The following is a 19,058-nucleotide window of genomic DNA, read 5'->3' on the forward strand; positions in this document are numbered from 1 at the left end:
TTAAATTTGTCATGTGTGGGAGGGGGCATCAAATCTGTCTTTATTACATATTTTACAATTATATATATTTGAATATTCATATTACATTTTTTAAAATATATGCCTAGAAATGCACTTTTCTGTGTAAAGTACACTTATAAGGTTCAAAGGTGTTCCATAAAAAGAGAGAGACTGAGTCCTTATTACCACCACCTTCAAGGATGTATAACATTGAAAACAATTTGTTGGGGGAAAAAGGGATTGAGGGGTCACCCTCATAAATACACTCACTCCTTCCCTTAAATCTGCAGAACTAAATCTATTTTCAGCATGTATATGAGGCACAATATCTCTCATTTAGCTAGAAATGCTCAAAGCCACCCAGCTCATCCAATCAGAAGATGCAAATGTTTGCATCACCCAAAGAGGCCACCATCTTGAAACTCATAGATGGTAGACATTGCTGTCTACAATTCTCAGCCTGTACATTACATATATTTGTAATTATAAAAAGCAACTTTACTTTGAGTGCCACTAGATAGCACAGAACATGTGTATGCATTTATCTGTTTAATGTAAAAATAACATTTTAAAGATGTATGCCTATGTTGTAGGAAGGCAGACAAATCTCCAAAGACACACTGTGCAAAAGTATAAAATTCCTGTGAAAGTCCAACCTCCTAGAACTTTAGAACCACACCTTTCATTTAATACATTTTTATAGTCTTTTCCCTAAAATACTGTTTAGTTTATTCTCATTTATGGCTTAAAGTAATCATGAGCGTGTATTATAACTTTTTTATTTTCACTCCTTTTTCCTAATATTTGTTTTTCACTTGAGTTTTGTTGGTTGCAAGTTCACATTAAAGGTAGAGAAAGGTCTTGTATGACTTATCTTGATTACAGGCTTTATATAACAAACACCTGCAATTGCAATAAAGGTGTGTGCATGTTACATATCCACTATATGTATATACAATTGCAAAATAACAGCTTCTTTGTTCTACCTTGATTTGATAAGCCTGTGTATTCGTGTGGTGTCTAAACAATCCACTGCTGTTGTACTTATTTATTTTAAGTCAAATTCCAGTGGAAAATAATATTTCCTCTTTGTAATGGGCTTCCAAGCAGGGGGAAACTGCACTGTGCTCCCATGTTCAGTGGCCCCTTCCACATCCCAACCCACACCACACTTGGGTTGGACTCCCACAGTAAGCATGCACATATTTATATCAGTCTTGGGGCCAGCCTTGAAAGAGAAGTTTGCTGCACGAATAGAAAGGGGCAGGTGTAACAGCCATATATACTTTGTAGTACATAGAAAATCAGCATCCCCTACCACTCCTGGTGTTCACTTTTAATGTGTACATTACTAATACATGACTAGTACTTATTAATACTGTTCACAGTGGTGAGGTATATTGATACATTCGCATAATGCTTTGCATTCCAACTTCTGCTTTCTGGACAACTTGTACTTTAATGAAACATTTCCATTACAGAAATCGCTGATAGAATTTATACTTTGTACAACGGATATACCAGCGGGAAAGAGCAGCAGATAGCATACAACACCTTGATGGAGGTTTCTGCTTCAATGCTTCTCCGAGTCCAGCATCATTACAATGCCCTCTATGAGAAATTTGGAGACTTTGTGTGGCGCAGTGAAGATGAACTGGGACCCCGGTAAGGAAAACTCCACTTTGTAACACACAAACAGTCATCCTTCAGCTTACTGCACTCCACTGTTAAGAAAAAGGATAAAAATCTACCATCTATTGAGTGGTAGAGAGTTTAGACTGTAAGCTCCACTGGGGACTTATGTGAGTAATAAGTATTCTTGCCTTATATGTTGGCGCTGAATAAAGTATAATAATAATTACAGTCACTGCACACTGACATCAACTTTATTCTAATCATGAAGTTGTAGAATATTTGACATTAATTAATATACATCAAGTTATTTTTATTATTATTAAAAATATAACTGTGCCTTATTTATATAAGCATATTCCATAGTATAGTATATAATTGGAAAATTGCCAGTTCGTGGCATACATGTACATTTACAAACTGCTCAAACGGTAGTGAAAACCCTGCTCTTTATGGTATAAAATGAATTCCAGAGAGCTTGAAAGATAAGTGAATGATATTATAGATGAAGATTCAGATTCAGTGAGTAAAGAACTCTAGAAATAGTTGGAACAGAATATGAATCAAATATTTGTCACGCTACAGAGAAGGCTGAGTTTTAAACTGTTCCTTTATTATAGCAAAGCTTTTCAGTCAACATGGTGGGCCTGATTCTTAAAGGACAGCAAAGCATAAAAAAGGAGCAACTTTGCACCTGGGCAAAACCATTGACATTGGAGGGGGAGATAAATTTAAAATGTGATGGCAGATGTATTGTTGGGGTAAGGCATGTTCTAGATCAACGTTAAATTTCAGTGTATAAATAAGCTATGAAGTATTTGTGTGCTATATGAAAAAATGGCCAGTATTTATCTTATGTGCAAAATAATAAACTCATTTGCACCCCTGGCATTGTAACATGATTTTGTATTGAGGAAAACTTTTTCTTGCTCTCAATATATATGTAGAAGTTGTATTGAACTGCAATTTTGTTATATTACTGCACATGTAATGCTTGAGCATGTACATATAGGGGTACATTTCTGGTCTTTCTCATCTTTCTACAATCTGTGTAATTATTTAAACACATTTAATTACATTTTGTAAATTCAGTGTACATATTTCATTGTTTTTCTGTACTCCATTATGCATTCAAGTAAGGACAAAAGTACCCTTTTTAAAGTTTTTTAAGCAAATTATTAAAGAAAACACACATGATGAGTTTTACTTTTTCTCTAGCCCCTTCTGCAAATTGATATTTAGAAACATCAATCTTTGCAATGAAGTTTAGCCATGATAAAGGTGTAAAAAGCAGTCTTGATTGGGGGTGGGAAGGTTAGTGACGGGGCTATGAAACATTTTACTTAGTTCAATCATTTAATTGATTCTTGCAAACCACATGTAAAGCTGAACATTTTGAAAGTAACTGTGTCATGTTATGTAAGGAACTAATAATATTGTATATTTATTCTGAGATTAATGTAATATTAACTGCAATATTAGTTACTAACGTACCCACTCTATGGGGGGAATTCAATTGGGAGCGTTACTCGTGAAAGTAACGTGACGCACACACTATTACTGTTACTACGGTAATAGCTGCACATTATTACCGTTACTACGGTCATTTCTCAACTGATTTTTGATTTCAGATCTGTTAACCGTGAGCAAAAATCTGCGTTTATATCACCATAGTAACGGTAATAATGCACGAACACTGCTGGGAATTGAATCTACCCCTATGAGTGCTGAAAATAGGCTTGTTAGAGTTTCTGGTGATCATTCAAGGTCTCCAACTCTCCCCAAATTTTGGGCCTTTTGAGGGCTTACTGGGGGTACCCCACAAGCCCACCTGCTCAGAATTGTTGATTTTTTTTCATCACAAAGTGCAACCTAAATTTCCAAGTCCCCACTCTGCAGATAACAGAGCAGATATTTGGACAAGCGTGGGGGTATCGAAACAAGTGTGGGAGTATGGGGAGCAGTGCATGTGCAGTGAAGCCACCCATTTTCCATGCTCTGTAGTGTGCCAAAGGGGCTTCATGGAGCATGGGCCAACTCCAGGCATGGGGATGGCGCCAGAGATCTCAGCACCAACCCTGCATAATATAGATGTTAACATAAGAATCTAATGAGTCTTCCTTCCTGTAGAACCTTGTGTCACATTTTCTTTATATTGTTAACCTTGACATTTTTAAAACTTTTGTATTAGTGTTTATCATTGAATTGCTGAAAGCTTTATTTCATCAAAAGTTATTTTTTTGTTATTTCAAGTGTAGAGAACAAGTGCTAGAGATCTGCCTTGTACGCCTGTCACTGAATCCTCCTGATCTTCCCTATAGCTAAATACAAGCACTGGGGTCTGGGAAATCTACTAAATGACGGCTTACATGTTATTCTCAAAGAATAAAATTGTTTCCAGATGTTTGGGCTTGAATGGACTTTTCTTTCCTTTCCATGTGGCCCTCCTTTTCCTATCGCAATAGTGTGCTGGAAAGAGTTACAAACCAGCAAATCTCCTCTTCCCAAACACCCTAATTTCTCTGTCCTGCCATAACCATCTCATCCATGATTTGACTTGCAGTCAATACTATGATTTCATAGGTCATTTTTTTTTACATTCAGGTCACACCTTTTCTTTTCTGTACATCTGACTCATTTCTGGTATTCATAATATACTTCATAAAATACTGTATTCATTGCACAGAATCTCAGCGCTTCAGATCGCATTCTTAGAACTGCTTAAATTAAAATTAAAGCTAAAATAGATTAATAGAAATTAATTGATTTGTCCACATGCCAGAGAATTATCATCAGAATGCAAATTTATAAAATGATACATAAAATAAAAGGTAATTCAATGTTCAAATGTATAAAAGTTTATAGTTTAAAAAGCAAAAAAGCAGACTAACCAAAATACACATTCATGTAACAACATGTCTAGTATAATGACAAAGTACTTGCGCTAATTCTATACTTTGCACAGACCACTTATATTACATGTTGAAGATTTTTGAAAGTTATATCTTGCTGTTAATTTTACTTTGAACTAATAATTATGTCAGTTTGAGTGCATAGATTTTTTTTAATCAAATTTGTTTTTTATACCTCATTAATCTGAATCAAAGCATGCACAGTCACGTTAACACAAAAGAAAAAATTCAGAACAGTAACAAAGGACAAATTCATAGAAAGGGGTGGTTGGCAGTGTCAAAATAATAAGTGGGTACAGTGCCATATCCACAGTGCTTTAAATGTATGCAATATTGGTTAAGTTACAAAAATTCCAAAGATTCTCAAAAAGAGGATTACATTATTGAACCCTAGCAGTCAGCAATTCTATATAGTTTACTCAAATGTGTTTTAGGGTTACCCTCCGAGAAGGGAATTTTACATCTTACTGATACATATGAGACAACAGACATTTGTCAAAACATGATTAATTTTGGGGATTAGTTATGCTAGTAAATATAAAATAGATCTAATGGTACGTGGAACCATAAGATGGATAGTAAAATGTCAGCTAGCTGAAAATATAGTATATTGTTCCACAGTTAGCACTGCCTGACCAGTGTACAGAAGAGTTTGAGAGACAGATGGTTTCCAAGTGGATATTGAGTGTTTTCATATATGTATAGGGAAATTCTCTGTGGGTAGAGAGGACAAGAAGACATACACATTGGAATGATTCTTTAAACCCCATGACTTTACACACACATGTTCAAATGAAGCATTAGAGACCGACTTTGATTTAATGCCTTAGAGGCTTGTCCCATATGGACATAAATTTTTGACATGAACTAAAGGTTGATTATTCAATGTAGGCTCACCTTGAGTTAGCTACTAGGGGCATTCAAGAAATCACTTGTCTGAGGTGTGTCACATAATAATAGTATAGGAAATTTTGGGCATCACCATCCCGATTAGGTATATTGACCTTTTTCTTTGGGGCCTGTTATAGTCCTAAAAAAATAAAATATATCTAATTGCATTTTTTTTCAGAGTATATAAGGGAGCTTCTATTGTTGAGGTCTGAAATAAACACAGAGCAAGGCATTAATTTAAACAAACTATTTATGATTTTGAGTAGATTCTCCTTCTAGAGAGGCTGTTCACAATAGCATGGGGTCATAGTTGGTGTAAAATTTTTTACGTTGGGGTAAGTTGAACATCTTAACATGTAATGGAGAGAAGTTTCAATTTGGAAGGAAAATTAAGCTGTATTAATGTAATTTGGTGCTCTGAGATATGGACAAAGCTTTCCTTTTGTCTTGGTTTATTTTATAATCCGATATCCATTTGTTTTAGACTACAAAAACTTTGAAAATTGTATTAATAAGTTACCACGTCTCAGTCGCAAAAACACTTCTATGATCATCATATAGTTGAATCAATGCATATCAAGTTTTTGGTAAGCATTGCTAAAAAATATCTGAAAAAAGGAAAGATACAATTTTACTATCCCGCATTCATCTTTAAACAATATGAGGCTTTTCTGGCCACTGTTTATGTTCCATTTTTTACATAAATGGTAGAGAAGCCCAAAGCCAGCATATATTTACTGATTGCATTAACAGCTAAAATATTATTAGCAAGTATCAGAGTAGCCAGTTATGAACCAGTTCTTGTTAACCGTCTTATAGGGTTTTGGCAGAACTGATACCCTGAAAGAAGGAAAAATGTACTTTTTAAAACGGGATCATTTCTGTAATTTTGTGTGTGCCTAATCAATGGCATATGCATAGGTTAAATCAATCTGAAGAGGTTTACAGATCACTAAAATAGGGTTATATGAGGCTACAATGGTCATTTTTACTATCAGAGGCAGAGCTCTGCATCATCGAGCCTCGTAGATAATTTCACCTCCAGCCACCAGAGGTCACTATTATTATTGAACTTGCCCTTAGCCAAGATGGTCAGTACTGTCTCTGAGAAATCCACCTTGGAGTCTCTTTCCTGTTTGTGCCTATTAGAAGGCACTTCCTGATTGAAACCTTGCTACCTGCTCATGTGTCTTGTGACATATTAGCTTCTTGCTTGTGTACTGAACCTGGCATACGTCTGACTAACTGCTCATGTACTGACTCTGGCATAATGGGATTAGCTGCTTGTTCATCAATCGGGCTTACATTTGTATATCTACTTTCAACCATTGGACTTCAGCTAACATACCAGTACTGTGATAGGATACTCAAGTCTTGCAATGGAGTCAGATTTAAATATATCTGTTAAGCAGCGTGTGACAATTTTAGCCACTGTGTTAATTGATGGTTTGGCAGGATTAATTTCCTGAAAGAAAGCTTTGTAACTCTCGATTTACAGTTTACAGTAGGAAGTTCAAGTTACTTCACAAAAAGCCCTGGGTGCACATAATGGTTTTCACAAATTTATATTTAGAAAGCCCCAACATGGAAATCATACTGAGTTGAAGACTCAATCACCACAATTGTCTGCAGTTTCATCATGTTCTGCTACTTTTTCTCCAGCCCTATTCAGAGGGGACCCTCAAAAGTTCTGTGAGTTTATTAATCAGTGTAAGATGCACTTTGAACTGCACAATTTCCATTTTAAGTCTGAAAAGTTACAGAGTGTCCCTTTACTGCTTAAAGATTCTACTTTGGCATAGGCTTCTTCTTATATCAAAATCTATTGTCCAATGCTGGAGAAAGTTGATCAATTTATTAAAGCAATAACACAAACTTTTGATGATCTAATGATCTAAATTGAAAGCATACTGCTGAAAATAGCATGATTGGAAGTACGTCAGGGGACATGCTCAGTAGCAAAATATAATTCAGATTCTCGAAGGAGGATGCTTACAAATATTTTGTGATGTCATTTGGATTGTGCAATGCTTCTGCAACATTTCAATATCAGAGGCAGAGTTTTCAGGGATTTAAATTGACCAATTTGTTATAGACTTACTATTTTTTATCAGACTTCCAAAGAAGAACATCAACAACAAGTTCAAATTGTGCCAGAGCATCTACACAAACATAATTTAGACATTAAACTGGAAAAGTGTGAGTTACATCAAAACAGGTTTAGTTATTGGCCTATGTCATCTTGCACCAAGATTTGAGAATGGATCCAAGCACAGTTCATGCCATAATAGTTTGGCCTAGTCCAAGAACTGTTAAGGTGGTGCAAAGGTTCATATGATGTGTGGCATCAGTCACTCAACTAAGCAATGAGGGAGTATCCTTCTATTTGTCTCCAGAAGCTGAAAAGGCTCTCTATTGCTAAAGACAAATTTTACTACAGATCACATGATCACATATAAATATATCCCAAGTTAGAACTTTCTTTTATCTTTGAGGCATATGCTTGGGATTCTGCAGTCATGGCAATATTGTCTTAGAGAGTAGGAGAGAAGATGCTGTTGCAGCCATGTGCTTTTTTCTTCCGTCAAATTATTGCCTCAGAAAAGAATTATGATGTGGAGAATAAAGAACTGTTCAATATTGTGGCTGCATTTACTGAATGGAGACATCTGCTAGAAGGCATTACATATCAAATAATTGTGCTCACAGACCAATGGAATTTAAAGTTTGTGTCTCCAAAGAAAGTTTCACCATGATAAACCAGATGGAGTTTATTCCAAAATCGCTTTGACTTTGTCATTCTTTACAGACCTGGATTTTGTAATGGGAAAGCTGATACCATATGTAGAGAATTTATTTATAACTCACCCCTGGTTAAGACAGAAGAGACAGGTCTCTCCTTATCAAATTTCCTGGATGCTATTGGCGCTGGTGAGCTATTATATGGGCAGCACGGTGGCTAAGTGGTTAGCACTTCTCCCTCAGAGCACTGGGGTCATGAGTTCAATTCCCGGCCATGGCCTTATCTGTGCGGAATTTGTATGTTCTCCCCGTGTTTGCGTGGGTTTCCTCCGGGTGCTCCGGTTTCCTCCCACACTCCAAAAACATTCTAGTAGGTTAATCGGCTGCTATCAAATTGACCCTAGTCTCTCTCTATGCCTGTCAGTGTATGTGTTAGGAAATTTAGACTGTAAGCTCCAATGGGGCAGGGATTGATGTGAATGAGTTCTCTGTAGAGCGCTGCGGAATTAGTGGCTCTATATAAATTGATGATGATGATGATTATCTGACATCAAAGAAGGTTCTTAAAATGAATCCGGACTTTTTATTTCCCCCATTAGACTTACACTTAACCTAAAATAAAATATGGAAGTATGAACATCGTTTATATTTACCAGAAGCAGCACGATTAAAAGTACTGAATTTTTGCATGACTCTAAACTGCCAGGCCATAAGACCCATCAATTATTTTCTCAGTATTTCTAGTGGCCCAGGATACAAGGAGGCTGGTAAAAAGTTTGCATCATCATACAGTATTTCTGCAAGGTTTATGGCTCTTCATACTTCCCCTCTTGGACTTTCATAAATTTTGCCTGTTTCATCTCATCCATGGGATTTACTCTTTATGGATTTCATTGTGGATCTAAAGGAATGACTACAATTCTAGTGGTTGTTGATTAACTCATAAAAATGTCACACTTTGTCCCCTGTCAAGGACTTCCTGCCGTGAATGAAACAGCTGAGTTCCTAATCAGGGTTTTAGTTACATGGAGTAGCGGATGATATCATATCATATTGGGAAGTGAAAATTACTTAATGTTTCTTAAAGCAATTTTGTTCTACTCTTGACATTAATATTAAATTATCAACTACCTTATATCCTCAATCCAATGTTTAGACAGAACGCACAAGCAGACGTTGGAACAATATCTACAATGCTATATTTGCCATCTGCAATATGACGGAATTAATGTTCTTCTGTTGGCTGAGAGTTCATACAACTCCCAACACCCATCCACTAATAAAAGTCCTATTTTATGCTAATAAGGGGAACCAGCGAAACATGATCCCTAAGATTCTTCCATTCTTGTTGTTACTTCTAGAAAAGAGAATGTACAAAATACCCTTAATTAAAATAAAGCATTGCATCATGCCCAGGACATTTGCAAAAGATTTGCTGATAGGCGCCATAAAGCTGCACCAGTCTAAAAAAATGATGACAATGTTTCGCTTTCTACCTGAAATCTAAAAGTAAGCATGCCTACAACTAAAGTAGGCCCCAAAGTCATAGGCCGCTTTAATTTCTTAGCCAAGGTCAGTCCAGCTGCCTATAGGCTTGGACTTTCAGATTCCACGAAGGTTCATCTGATTTATTGTATCTTTTTACTGAAACCAGTTATTTTTAATCCATTTTCTGTTTTCATCTTGCCTGTTCCAGATCCTGTTCAAGTGGATGGACATGAAGAGTCTATTGTAGAAAGAATTCTGGATGCACACTTTTTTTGAAACAAACTTCAATATTTAATAAAATGGCAGGAGTAAGGTCCACAAGACAATTTTTGAGAACCAGAATGGCTTTGCTCTTCAATTGTTGTTTGAATTCCATTACAGATAGCCAGAGAAACACAGCACCATCCGGAGGACATTGTTGAGAAGATTGAATGCTGAGAGTGCTGGAAAGACAGCTTTCTAATAGGTCTGACTCATGTAAGAGCTGGTTTAAGAGTCCCTGGAGTAAATAGAGGAAAGAGAGAGAGAACAGCCTGACTAGCAGGCTGCAGTTGTGAGGCCCAAATAAAAGGGTGTGCCTGCTGTCTGCATCTCACTAGAATATAGAGGGTCATGGATGGAGGAGCGCATTGCTGGGGCCTATATAAAAATGTTTGTAAACCATCTCTCTTTAAAAGAGCAGAGTGGGGACCTGTTCTGAACATGTGTGGACCCTTAGCAGCTGCACCCAATGTAGTTCTACCACTGCAGAGGGCCCACTATCATCTTCAGATTTTCAGGGGTTGCAATCCAATTATATACTACTTTTTCCTTACTGTAAGATGCGTTTTTCTTTTTCATTTGTTTATTTATGATGGATTCCTGTAGATAGCTATAATGTATATAAATGGGCCACACGGTAGTATAATACTATCTCTATTTTGTGTTTTGTAACCAAAAATTAAAACTTGCAAGAATTAAGGAATAAACACATTGGGCCTGTTTCATATCCGAATGCAACTTGCACAGAACTTGCTATTAAGAAGAAGAGCATGTAACTTGAGCATAATTCTGCCTATATTTAAATCTGTGCAGATCTTGAGATGCGTTTCATTTTGAATCTAATTACTGTAATCTTTAATAAATATACATAAATTAGAATGTTCTTAATGTGTACTGTACATACACAATGCGATTTTAAAGTCTTTCTTACAAACATATGTTCTGTGCTATATAGTGGCATGCATATGTGTAGTGTTTAATACAAAGATGATGCCGCGTCTGTCATCACTATCAGTGGGCACTTACACCTGTCTGTAGATGGTGTAAAGGATACGGCTTAAGCAAACATACTTGAGCGATGCCCAGGACTTGAATCGGTTGCATCTGCATGGGAATTGCCTATACATGCCCTTTACTGTACATTGCAACGTTTGTCCGCCCCTTTCTACTTCTATTCTGCCCTTCAAGTTGTAGGCAGTCATATGTGTCATTTGCATTTGACATGAAATTGCTCTAAATGGTGTAAGTTCTTTTCTGGAGCATGCACAGACCAAATTCACGCAAGATATGGCACACAAATGGACTTAGGTTCGGACATGAATCAGGCCCATTATCGTCAGTGCCCTAAGTATCATTACAACAGGTGTGGTATTAATCTCTTAGCAGGGATCTCATTTAGTGCGACATTCTAAGGCAATGTGATGTGGTGTCACTTGGGGCTTATGGTGGGAGGTGGTGTTCACATCAGGGTTAGTGGAAGGACCCTACAGTTTTCAGGCAAAACATAATTCTTTGTTAGGAGTAAACGTTCTACTGATTTTCTTCATAGTCCGTTGATGGAGTGGATTCCTTTCTTGGCTAGTCCTGTGGATCACTTTGAATTCTGGATTAGCAATGTTTTCTCTGTTTGTGCTTTTATAGGAGTATTAACTGTCTAAATCTAGAGTATACTGACAGATTTATCAGGCTGAAGGATATGTACACACCTAAAACAATAAAAAAGTATAGAACTATAAACTTTCAGTTTAGTTTAACCTAATTATCATAAAATAACAATAATTATGCAACTTAACACAAATCTTAAATCTAAAAATGAAAAAAGTAATAACAAAAGTTTGCATGTGTGATATTATACATCTGCAAATTATTTATCAATTACATTCTTAGAGGTTGTAGTAACTTAGTAGTGACTTAGGAAAACAAAATATTCATAGCGCTCCAAAGATAAGTGACTGCCCAGAACGCAAATAAAGGGCTTCCACTAAGCCCAAAGACAAAAAATTATAAAATAAATAAGAATTTGCATTGACAGGCGCTCAACTATAATCAATCATAAAAAACAATTACAATGATTATAACAATAATTGTGTGAATAAATGCTCTTTCCCAGCTATATAGAGTATTCACAAAGGGATGTGTATTTGTATGCAGGTGGAAATACTCTTCTATACATATTAACCTCCTATATATCATCCTACATTTCATATGGTTATCACCTACTACAAGATATATATTTATATATTTTGTACAAATATTTCTCTGGCTCAAGCTGAAGGGATTAGGGTTAGAGGACAGCAACTTGAGACAAATACCTCACTCTCCCTCATTGTAGAAACGGCCAGATTTTAGACTTCAGAAAAAATATGAGGAGTGCACCACCTATAATGCCTGGTTCATGGCAGGTACTTCCTCTGCTAAGAAGCATTAAGGCAGTTTTTTGGTAGCCCAATGCCCTATTAAGAGTAGAGATGTTCCCTGACCCCTGTGTTTTTTGTTTTTGGTTTTGGATCTGGATTAAGTTTGTGTTTTGGTTTTGGATCTGAATTTTTTAAGAAAAAATGCTAAAATATGCTAAAATCACATAATTTTGCTCTTTTTTTGTTCCTACATTATTATTAAACTCAATAACACTAATTTTCAGTCATTTCCAGCTAATTTTGACCACCTCACAGGTCACAATATTATTTTTATACACTTTCAAACAAAGACTGCAGCGAGCTGGCTGGATGCTACGTGACAGAGCAATGGCACAAACACATGGCAGTTCATAGCACATCTAGGAAACATTGCCACACAGCAGTGGTAGAAAAGAAAAGTGGTGCAAGATGGAATTTTTCTTGGGTCCTCCCACCCACCCTTGTGTACGATATGGAAAAGGACATGTACATTTTAACAAACCAAGAGCTCCAGTGACAAGGAATGCCACCTTTGTGGCTGAAGTGCTTGGTTTGTTTGGACCCCCACAAAACAAGCTACCAATAGCTTACCTGCTTTAAGCCCAACAGTTCTGTCAATGAACATTATTAAAGCATATCTGCTCGTGCTGCATCTTTAATCTCCTTCTCCTCTGTGGATACCTCTATTTTATCCCTGAAGAGCTTGCAAACTTGTGTAGACACAGGAATGGATATTGCTGTGGAATGCAATGGAGATCTAATGCCAACTGGAGTGGCATTAGATCTGCTTCAGACAGACTGTAACAGAGAACATATGGGCAGCATGGAATCTGTCATGTTGGAATATGCTGCATTGAACAGAGATTTAAACCAATATATAGATGCAGTTGAGGAGACCGTACTTAAGTTAAAACATAACCCACCGGATGAGATCCCAGATTTAAGAGAGCTTGTACACGAGAGATACACTGCGCTTCAGAAGAATAATGCAGAGGAGGCCCTGAGGCAGGATGATAAATATGTCCAGTTTAAAGAACAGCTAAGAGATCAGAGAAAACAAATGGATGTGTCACCAGCAGATGAAGATTTGGAAGATAAAGACAAGGAGATTGCAGTCCCCCAGAGCACTCCTATAACACAATTGGAGATGGTGAATCCAAGGAAATACAAAGTATGTGGTCACACGTACGAGAGAGAAGCAATTGAAAGGCTGATTGAAAACAAACTTCAGAAGAATAAATCAACCAGGTGTCAAAAACTTGGCTCTGATCACAGTGACATGAGTATATTGGATCTTGCTCCAGACAATGCTCTAAAAAGAGCCATTGAAATTCACATCAAAAAACAAGGACATCACTGAGCTTCGAATCAGCCCGAATCCCAAAGAATTAAAATATAGCTAGGTACCTTTGACGTAAAGTGCAGATTACAAACACTTTGTGCAAAACTTATGAAACAGCGAAGTGTAAGGTTTGAGTAATACATATACACATCTATTTAGAGATCCATACTTACATTACTTCTGCAAGCAACGTTGTTCTTTGTTAATAAAACTGTTGTCTTTATGCTGCTAAAAAAAAAATAATAATCCTCCACTGTTCTTTGGATGTTGATAGTTGATAGTAGGATCAGGTGAAGTTACGGCAGAGGTGTCACTACTACTTTTGGTCAACTCGCAGTAGACCAGACAAGATGTCAAAATGTTGTGCTGAGTCATCTGCATCATCAATGGGTGTCTTTGAGTTTTGCAAAACACAATAGTAAATAGCACATGTAGGTACCACTGGCACACAGCGATAGTCAAAAGGAAAAGTGCTGCATGATGGAATTGTCCTTTGGCTCTCACACCATTCTTATGTTGGATCTTAAAAGGGTATGCACACTTTCACAAACCAAGCACTTTAGCGATAAGGACTGCCACTTTTGTGGGTGAAGTGCTTGGTTTGTTTGGGCCCCCACAAAACAAGCTAACAATGGGCTTAAGGCACCTAAGCTAACAGTGCTGTTAATGAACTCTACTGTGGCAAGATGTTGTTGTAATCATCTTCAGCCTCATCGTCACCCTCATCAGTGTGTACATCATCCTCACACAAAATTAGCTCATCCCCGCTTCTTAGAATGTGACTGGAGACTTTTAAGAACACTGTCAGCCATATTATTTGACTTTCAGCACTGAACACTGCCACCTCTCCTGTTTCTGTGTGAGCTATATCTCTGTAGAATGTCACTGGAGACTTTGAAGAACACTGCCACCCCTCCATTTTCTGTTTTAGCTATGATGCTGCCCAACTACACTGGAGACTGCCAACAATCCTGCTATCTCTTCTGTGTCTCTCTGTGAAATGGCGCCGGATCTCCGTGGAGGGCGGTATTTATAGAACCCAAAACTCGCGAGATCCCACAATGCGACGATGACGTTTTAACTCGGACCGGCTATGTTCAGGTGGGCTCGGTTCTCCGAAAACCGAGCCCGAGCATTTCTAATTAAGAAACTAAGGGCTAGGTGCTGAGTTAAACAAAGGTCCGTTTGCATAGCATAAATTGCAACAATTTGCACTGCATATTCTCACGAAGAGAGTGCACGTGTATGTGAGCAGAGTTGCGATCATCTGACAAATGTGACTCCTAATAGTGAATGTGTCTTTTGCTATAAAAACAAATGTTTGTGCTTATGACTTGGTTGTGCGTATGCTTTTGTGGGTGTATGTATGCCTGATGTAAGTCTGTCGTAAACCTGACATATATGCTGCAGGTGCAGAGCTAGTTTCATCTTGAGATGCTTAACACTCAGCATATGAGCATAAATACGCTATTTTTACAGGTGTCTTTTTTGAGTGTAACCTACATGTGTCAGCATCAGGACCTAATGCCTGTTTCTTTGCTTTGGTAGTTACATGCACAGCAATAGTATTTAATAATGTTTCCCTGCTATGTTCTTATTTATTGTATGCATAGTCAACAATTTTTTTTGTGTACTCTTTTCAGTATATACATGTATAGCTTAGTTGCCAACTCTCCCGGGATATCCAGGAGACTCACAGATTTCTAGGAGGTTTCCCGGGCACCCGGGTGAGCAGTGCAAACTGCTGCATCCTATCCACTTCCCTGGTGAAGTGGGTGGAGATGGGAATGACATATATTACAGGGAATCGTGTCATACTTGCCCCGCTCCTCACTGTATTATATTGAGAATCGCAGCATCAAGCAGCAGGGTCGGGGTTTAATGATGTGATTCACGTGGCCACGCCCCCCCCTCCCACTTGGCCCCCTACGGGCCAAGTTTGATGCCATGGAGACACACACCCATTTTTCTGACCTGAAAGCAGAATGAATATGTTGGCAATTATGTATATACAGATAAATAGTCTCCAAATTGTGAACAGGCCTAGGGAGCCCGAATTGCAAAGGCAGTCAGCTGAGTCTTGTTTAATTATCTTACCATATTTTTACTTGCATGTCAGTTTAAGCAAACAGTTATCATTTTTCACTTACTAGTAAAAATACATGTTTCTCAGATAAGACATGGTTGAGGTTCGGTCCATGGAGTTGTGTAACAATGGACAGTAGTAGGGAAAGTAGGCAGCAGAATGGCCTAGTGTGGCAGCAAGTTAAAATCTTGGCCTGGAGATAATGTATTTTTATAGAATACTTATATCATGCATGTATATAGAGCAGTTCATACACAAGAGACAGAAACAGGCTTATAATAACCTATTGTATATTATGCTCATAGGAACCTTATTTCTATAAAAACAAAGAAAAAGGTAATGTTCCTTTAAGTTGACCCCTACTTAATCAAATCCCCCATGTATAGCAAATAGGGGTGGTTCCACCCCAGAAAACCTCCACATTAAATGAAGCTGACAGCCAGCTCACACTTAATTATGCTTTGCAGGGAAAATGAATGCACTGCAAAGCCATGCGAAACACTTCAAAAAAACTCTATTAAACAGCTACAGATGGACTGAGTCCTCTAGCATCAGCAGATACTGGATGGGTCCTAGGCGACATATATAATCAAGATGAATCCACTAATAGGAGAATTATCATTCAAAACAGTGATTTTTTTTTTGTTCTAACACATTTCTTTAACATTTACCTTTTATAGGTAATGCTTTTAGCAGCTCTTTGATATAAAGTGTCTCACATTTTCAATTTTGTGATATTTCAGTGACTTCCGATATACATTACATTTTATGTGTTTTCACTCTTTTCAGGAAAGCCCACCTGGTTCTCAGAAGACTAGAAAAAGTAAGCAGCCATTGTTCCGGACTTCTGCGAAGTGCACATATCCAAAGACGGATAGATAATATTCCTTACCTAATCTGTCACAGTGAAGACCTCCGAACATCAGGTTTTGTTTTGTACAGCATTTTGAGGGACAGCAAATTTACATGTGAAGAAAAAATGGTATCCATGCCTCGTAATACGTATGGAGACTCAAAAGGCCGGTGAGTGTGGCCAAGAAACCCCACCCTGCTCTGGATGGACTGGCAAGAGCATTGATGGTCATGCCAGGGTTATGTCAAAAACAGCCAAGAAAATGGTCATAGCAACTTTTATAAGCTAAGGACAGATAAGGTGCTATGGAGACACATACCCATTTTTAAGAACCTTACTGGACAGAGACATTTTTTTCTTTTAATACATATTTTAGTAAAACGCCCAGAAGAGTACCAGCAAGGCACTGCTATACAACTTACTCCTTGGATTGAGTTGTGCCCGATCTAATCTTTTCATTATTCCTTTTGATTTTTCCAGTTGATGTGGAAATGATGCAGGGAATTTTATAATTTTTCTTGCTTTTGTAGTTCACTTAACCTGCTCAATTCTGTGTGTATAGTTCTACAACCTGTGTGCATTAAACATCTTCCTACAGTACAAATGTTGTGTTAACTGTCTGTCCTAACACTCATAGAGCTGTTCATGTAAAGTAACAGAGAATATAATGCATTATAACGCATCAGTCGTTAGATAATTATAAGAAAACTATCAGATTTTGTAAGATAGAAATCAAGATAGCAAAGGTAGAAAGTGATTGCTAAGGAAGGTAACAATAACACAAAAAGAATTCATAATTCATTATTTCTAAAACACCACTGACTCCATAGCACGCTATACAAATACATGAAATAAACATAAGTGAAATAACAAATGCAATTAATCATAATGGCAGAAGACTGAAACAGATGACATTCAGCAATATGTGCAAAGGGGGTTAAGTTTGATAATAGCAGGGGCGCACGGAGGATTGTCGGGGGGGGGTGGGGTTTCGCCAGCGCTGTCCTATACAGCAGCCGCAGCACTGTCTAAGAAGCGTCTGTGGCGGTGCTGTATACAATATAGCACCGCCGCGAACGCTTCTTTGACAGCGCCGCGGCTGCTGTATAGGACAGTGGCCACTTAGTTAGCGCAGGGGGGGTTTCTAGAGACTCAGAAACCCCCCCTGCGTGCGCCACTGAATAGATATATTGCTATTTCATTTGTGGTCTCCATCATAATTGAAACAGCACCACAAGACAGAAAGCAAGAGTGCTACCAATATTTAAAAACGGCTTAAAATTTAAACTAGAAAATCATAAACAAGTGAGTCTGGCATCAGTTGTAAGTAATTATTTCAAGAGATAATATTCTAAAATACAATACAGATAGAGACAGCTGGTAATAAAGAGGCAGCATGATTTTATGAGGAACTGGTCATGTCAAACCAATCTGAATAGTCTTTGGGCCTGAGTCATTATGGAGAGCAAAGCAAAAAAAAAAAGAGTAACTTTGCACCTGGGCAAAACCATGTTGCATTGGAGGAAGGGGAGGTAAATTTAAAATGTGTGGATAGATTTATAAACTGCATTACCTGGATGTGTTTCACTCTCTTAACCATAACCTCCTAAAACATATACCACTCACTTAACTTATATAAAGATTAACAACACTGAGACTTATGAAAGTGGCTAAAGAATTAATTAATTAATTAATTAAATGAATAAGTGGCAGTGAAAGTGCACTGTGAAGCAGCTAAATCATACTGATATTTGGAACCAAGCATGGATGGCTAGCGGCCTACTCCACTTAACGGGATAAATTCTTAACTGCCTGGCCAGCGCTAAATCTGACGTCAGAGTAATAACTGCACCCCCTCCCGACTACACAATGGCCCCCCTCAAAAGTGGGCCAAGGGATCCTCACCAAAAATGACCATGAGTCACTTTCCTTGAAGGAGGTAGCACCTGCAGTAAATCAGTGATAATGCTGTAACAATCAGCCGCTGCCCACAGTGACTTCCTTCTACGCTGGACGTCCTTAGGGGACTGACAGCCCGCCACTGCCTAACCAACACAAAAAACTCCTAAGTGACTATAGATCCGCTGAATGATTATAACTAAACCCTCGTCTGTGAGGTGAACCCCATCCCTGCAAAACAGCTGTGTTTGTCCTGTAGCTAACAAGGGGTGTTCAATTATGGAGCCACCCAATTGTTTAACGTGTAAGCTTACTTCCCGGTTAAATTTTTTGACTGCCTTTTACATTACCTTCAAGGGGATATCGGACCTCCACTACCATATCAAACTGATGGTCGGCCCTTTGGTTTTGATGTATGTCAGGTCCTTGAGTAATCTGAGAATCAGGTCAATTGAATTCCCTTTAACAAGGTCCTTGGATCCTAAATGTAGTACTAGGATATCAGGCGGGCCACGTTGTTTTATGTGTTGTGTCAGCCAACATCTCCCCAATGTTT

General features: G+C 37.8%; 1 protein-coding gene across 3 annotated transcripts in view; it reads left to right on the plus strand.

The window, feature by feature from the left end:
• The window catches only part of ASTN2 (astrotactin 2), a 570,610-nt gene extending 553,403 nt beyond the window's left edge, over positions 1-17,207 (plus strand). For all 3 annotated transcript variants that reach the window (XM_075184700.1, XM_075184701.1, XM_075184702.1), the window contains 2 exons: positions 1,482-1,665; positions 16,540-17,207. In XM_075184700.1, coding sequence (XP_075040801.1) covers positions 1,482-1,665; positions 16,540-16,777 — 422 coding nt within the window. In that variant the 3' untranslated portion in view covers positions 16,778-17,207. The remainder of the gene's footprint in view (positions 1-1,481; positions 1,666-16,539) is intronic.
• Positions 17,208-19,058: the final 1,851 nt, after the last annotated feature.

The sequence above is a fragment of the Mixophyes fleayi genome, chromosome 9 (assembly GCF_038048845.1).
Source record: "Mixophyes fleayi isolate aMixFle1 chromosome 9, aMixFle1.hap1, whole genome shotgun sequence".
Classification (NCBI taxonomy): Eukaryota; Metazoa; Chordata; class Amphibia; order Anura; family Limnodynastidae; genus Mixophyes; species Mixophyes fleayi.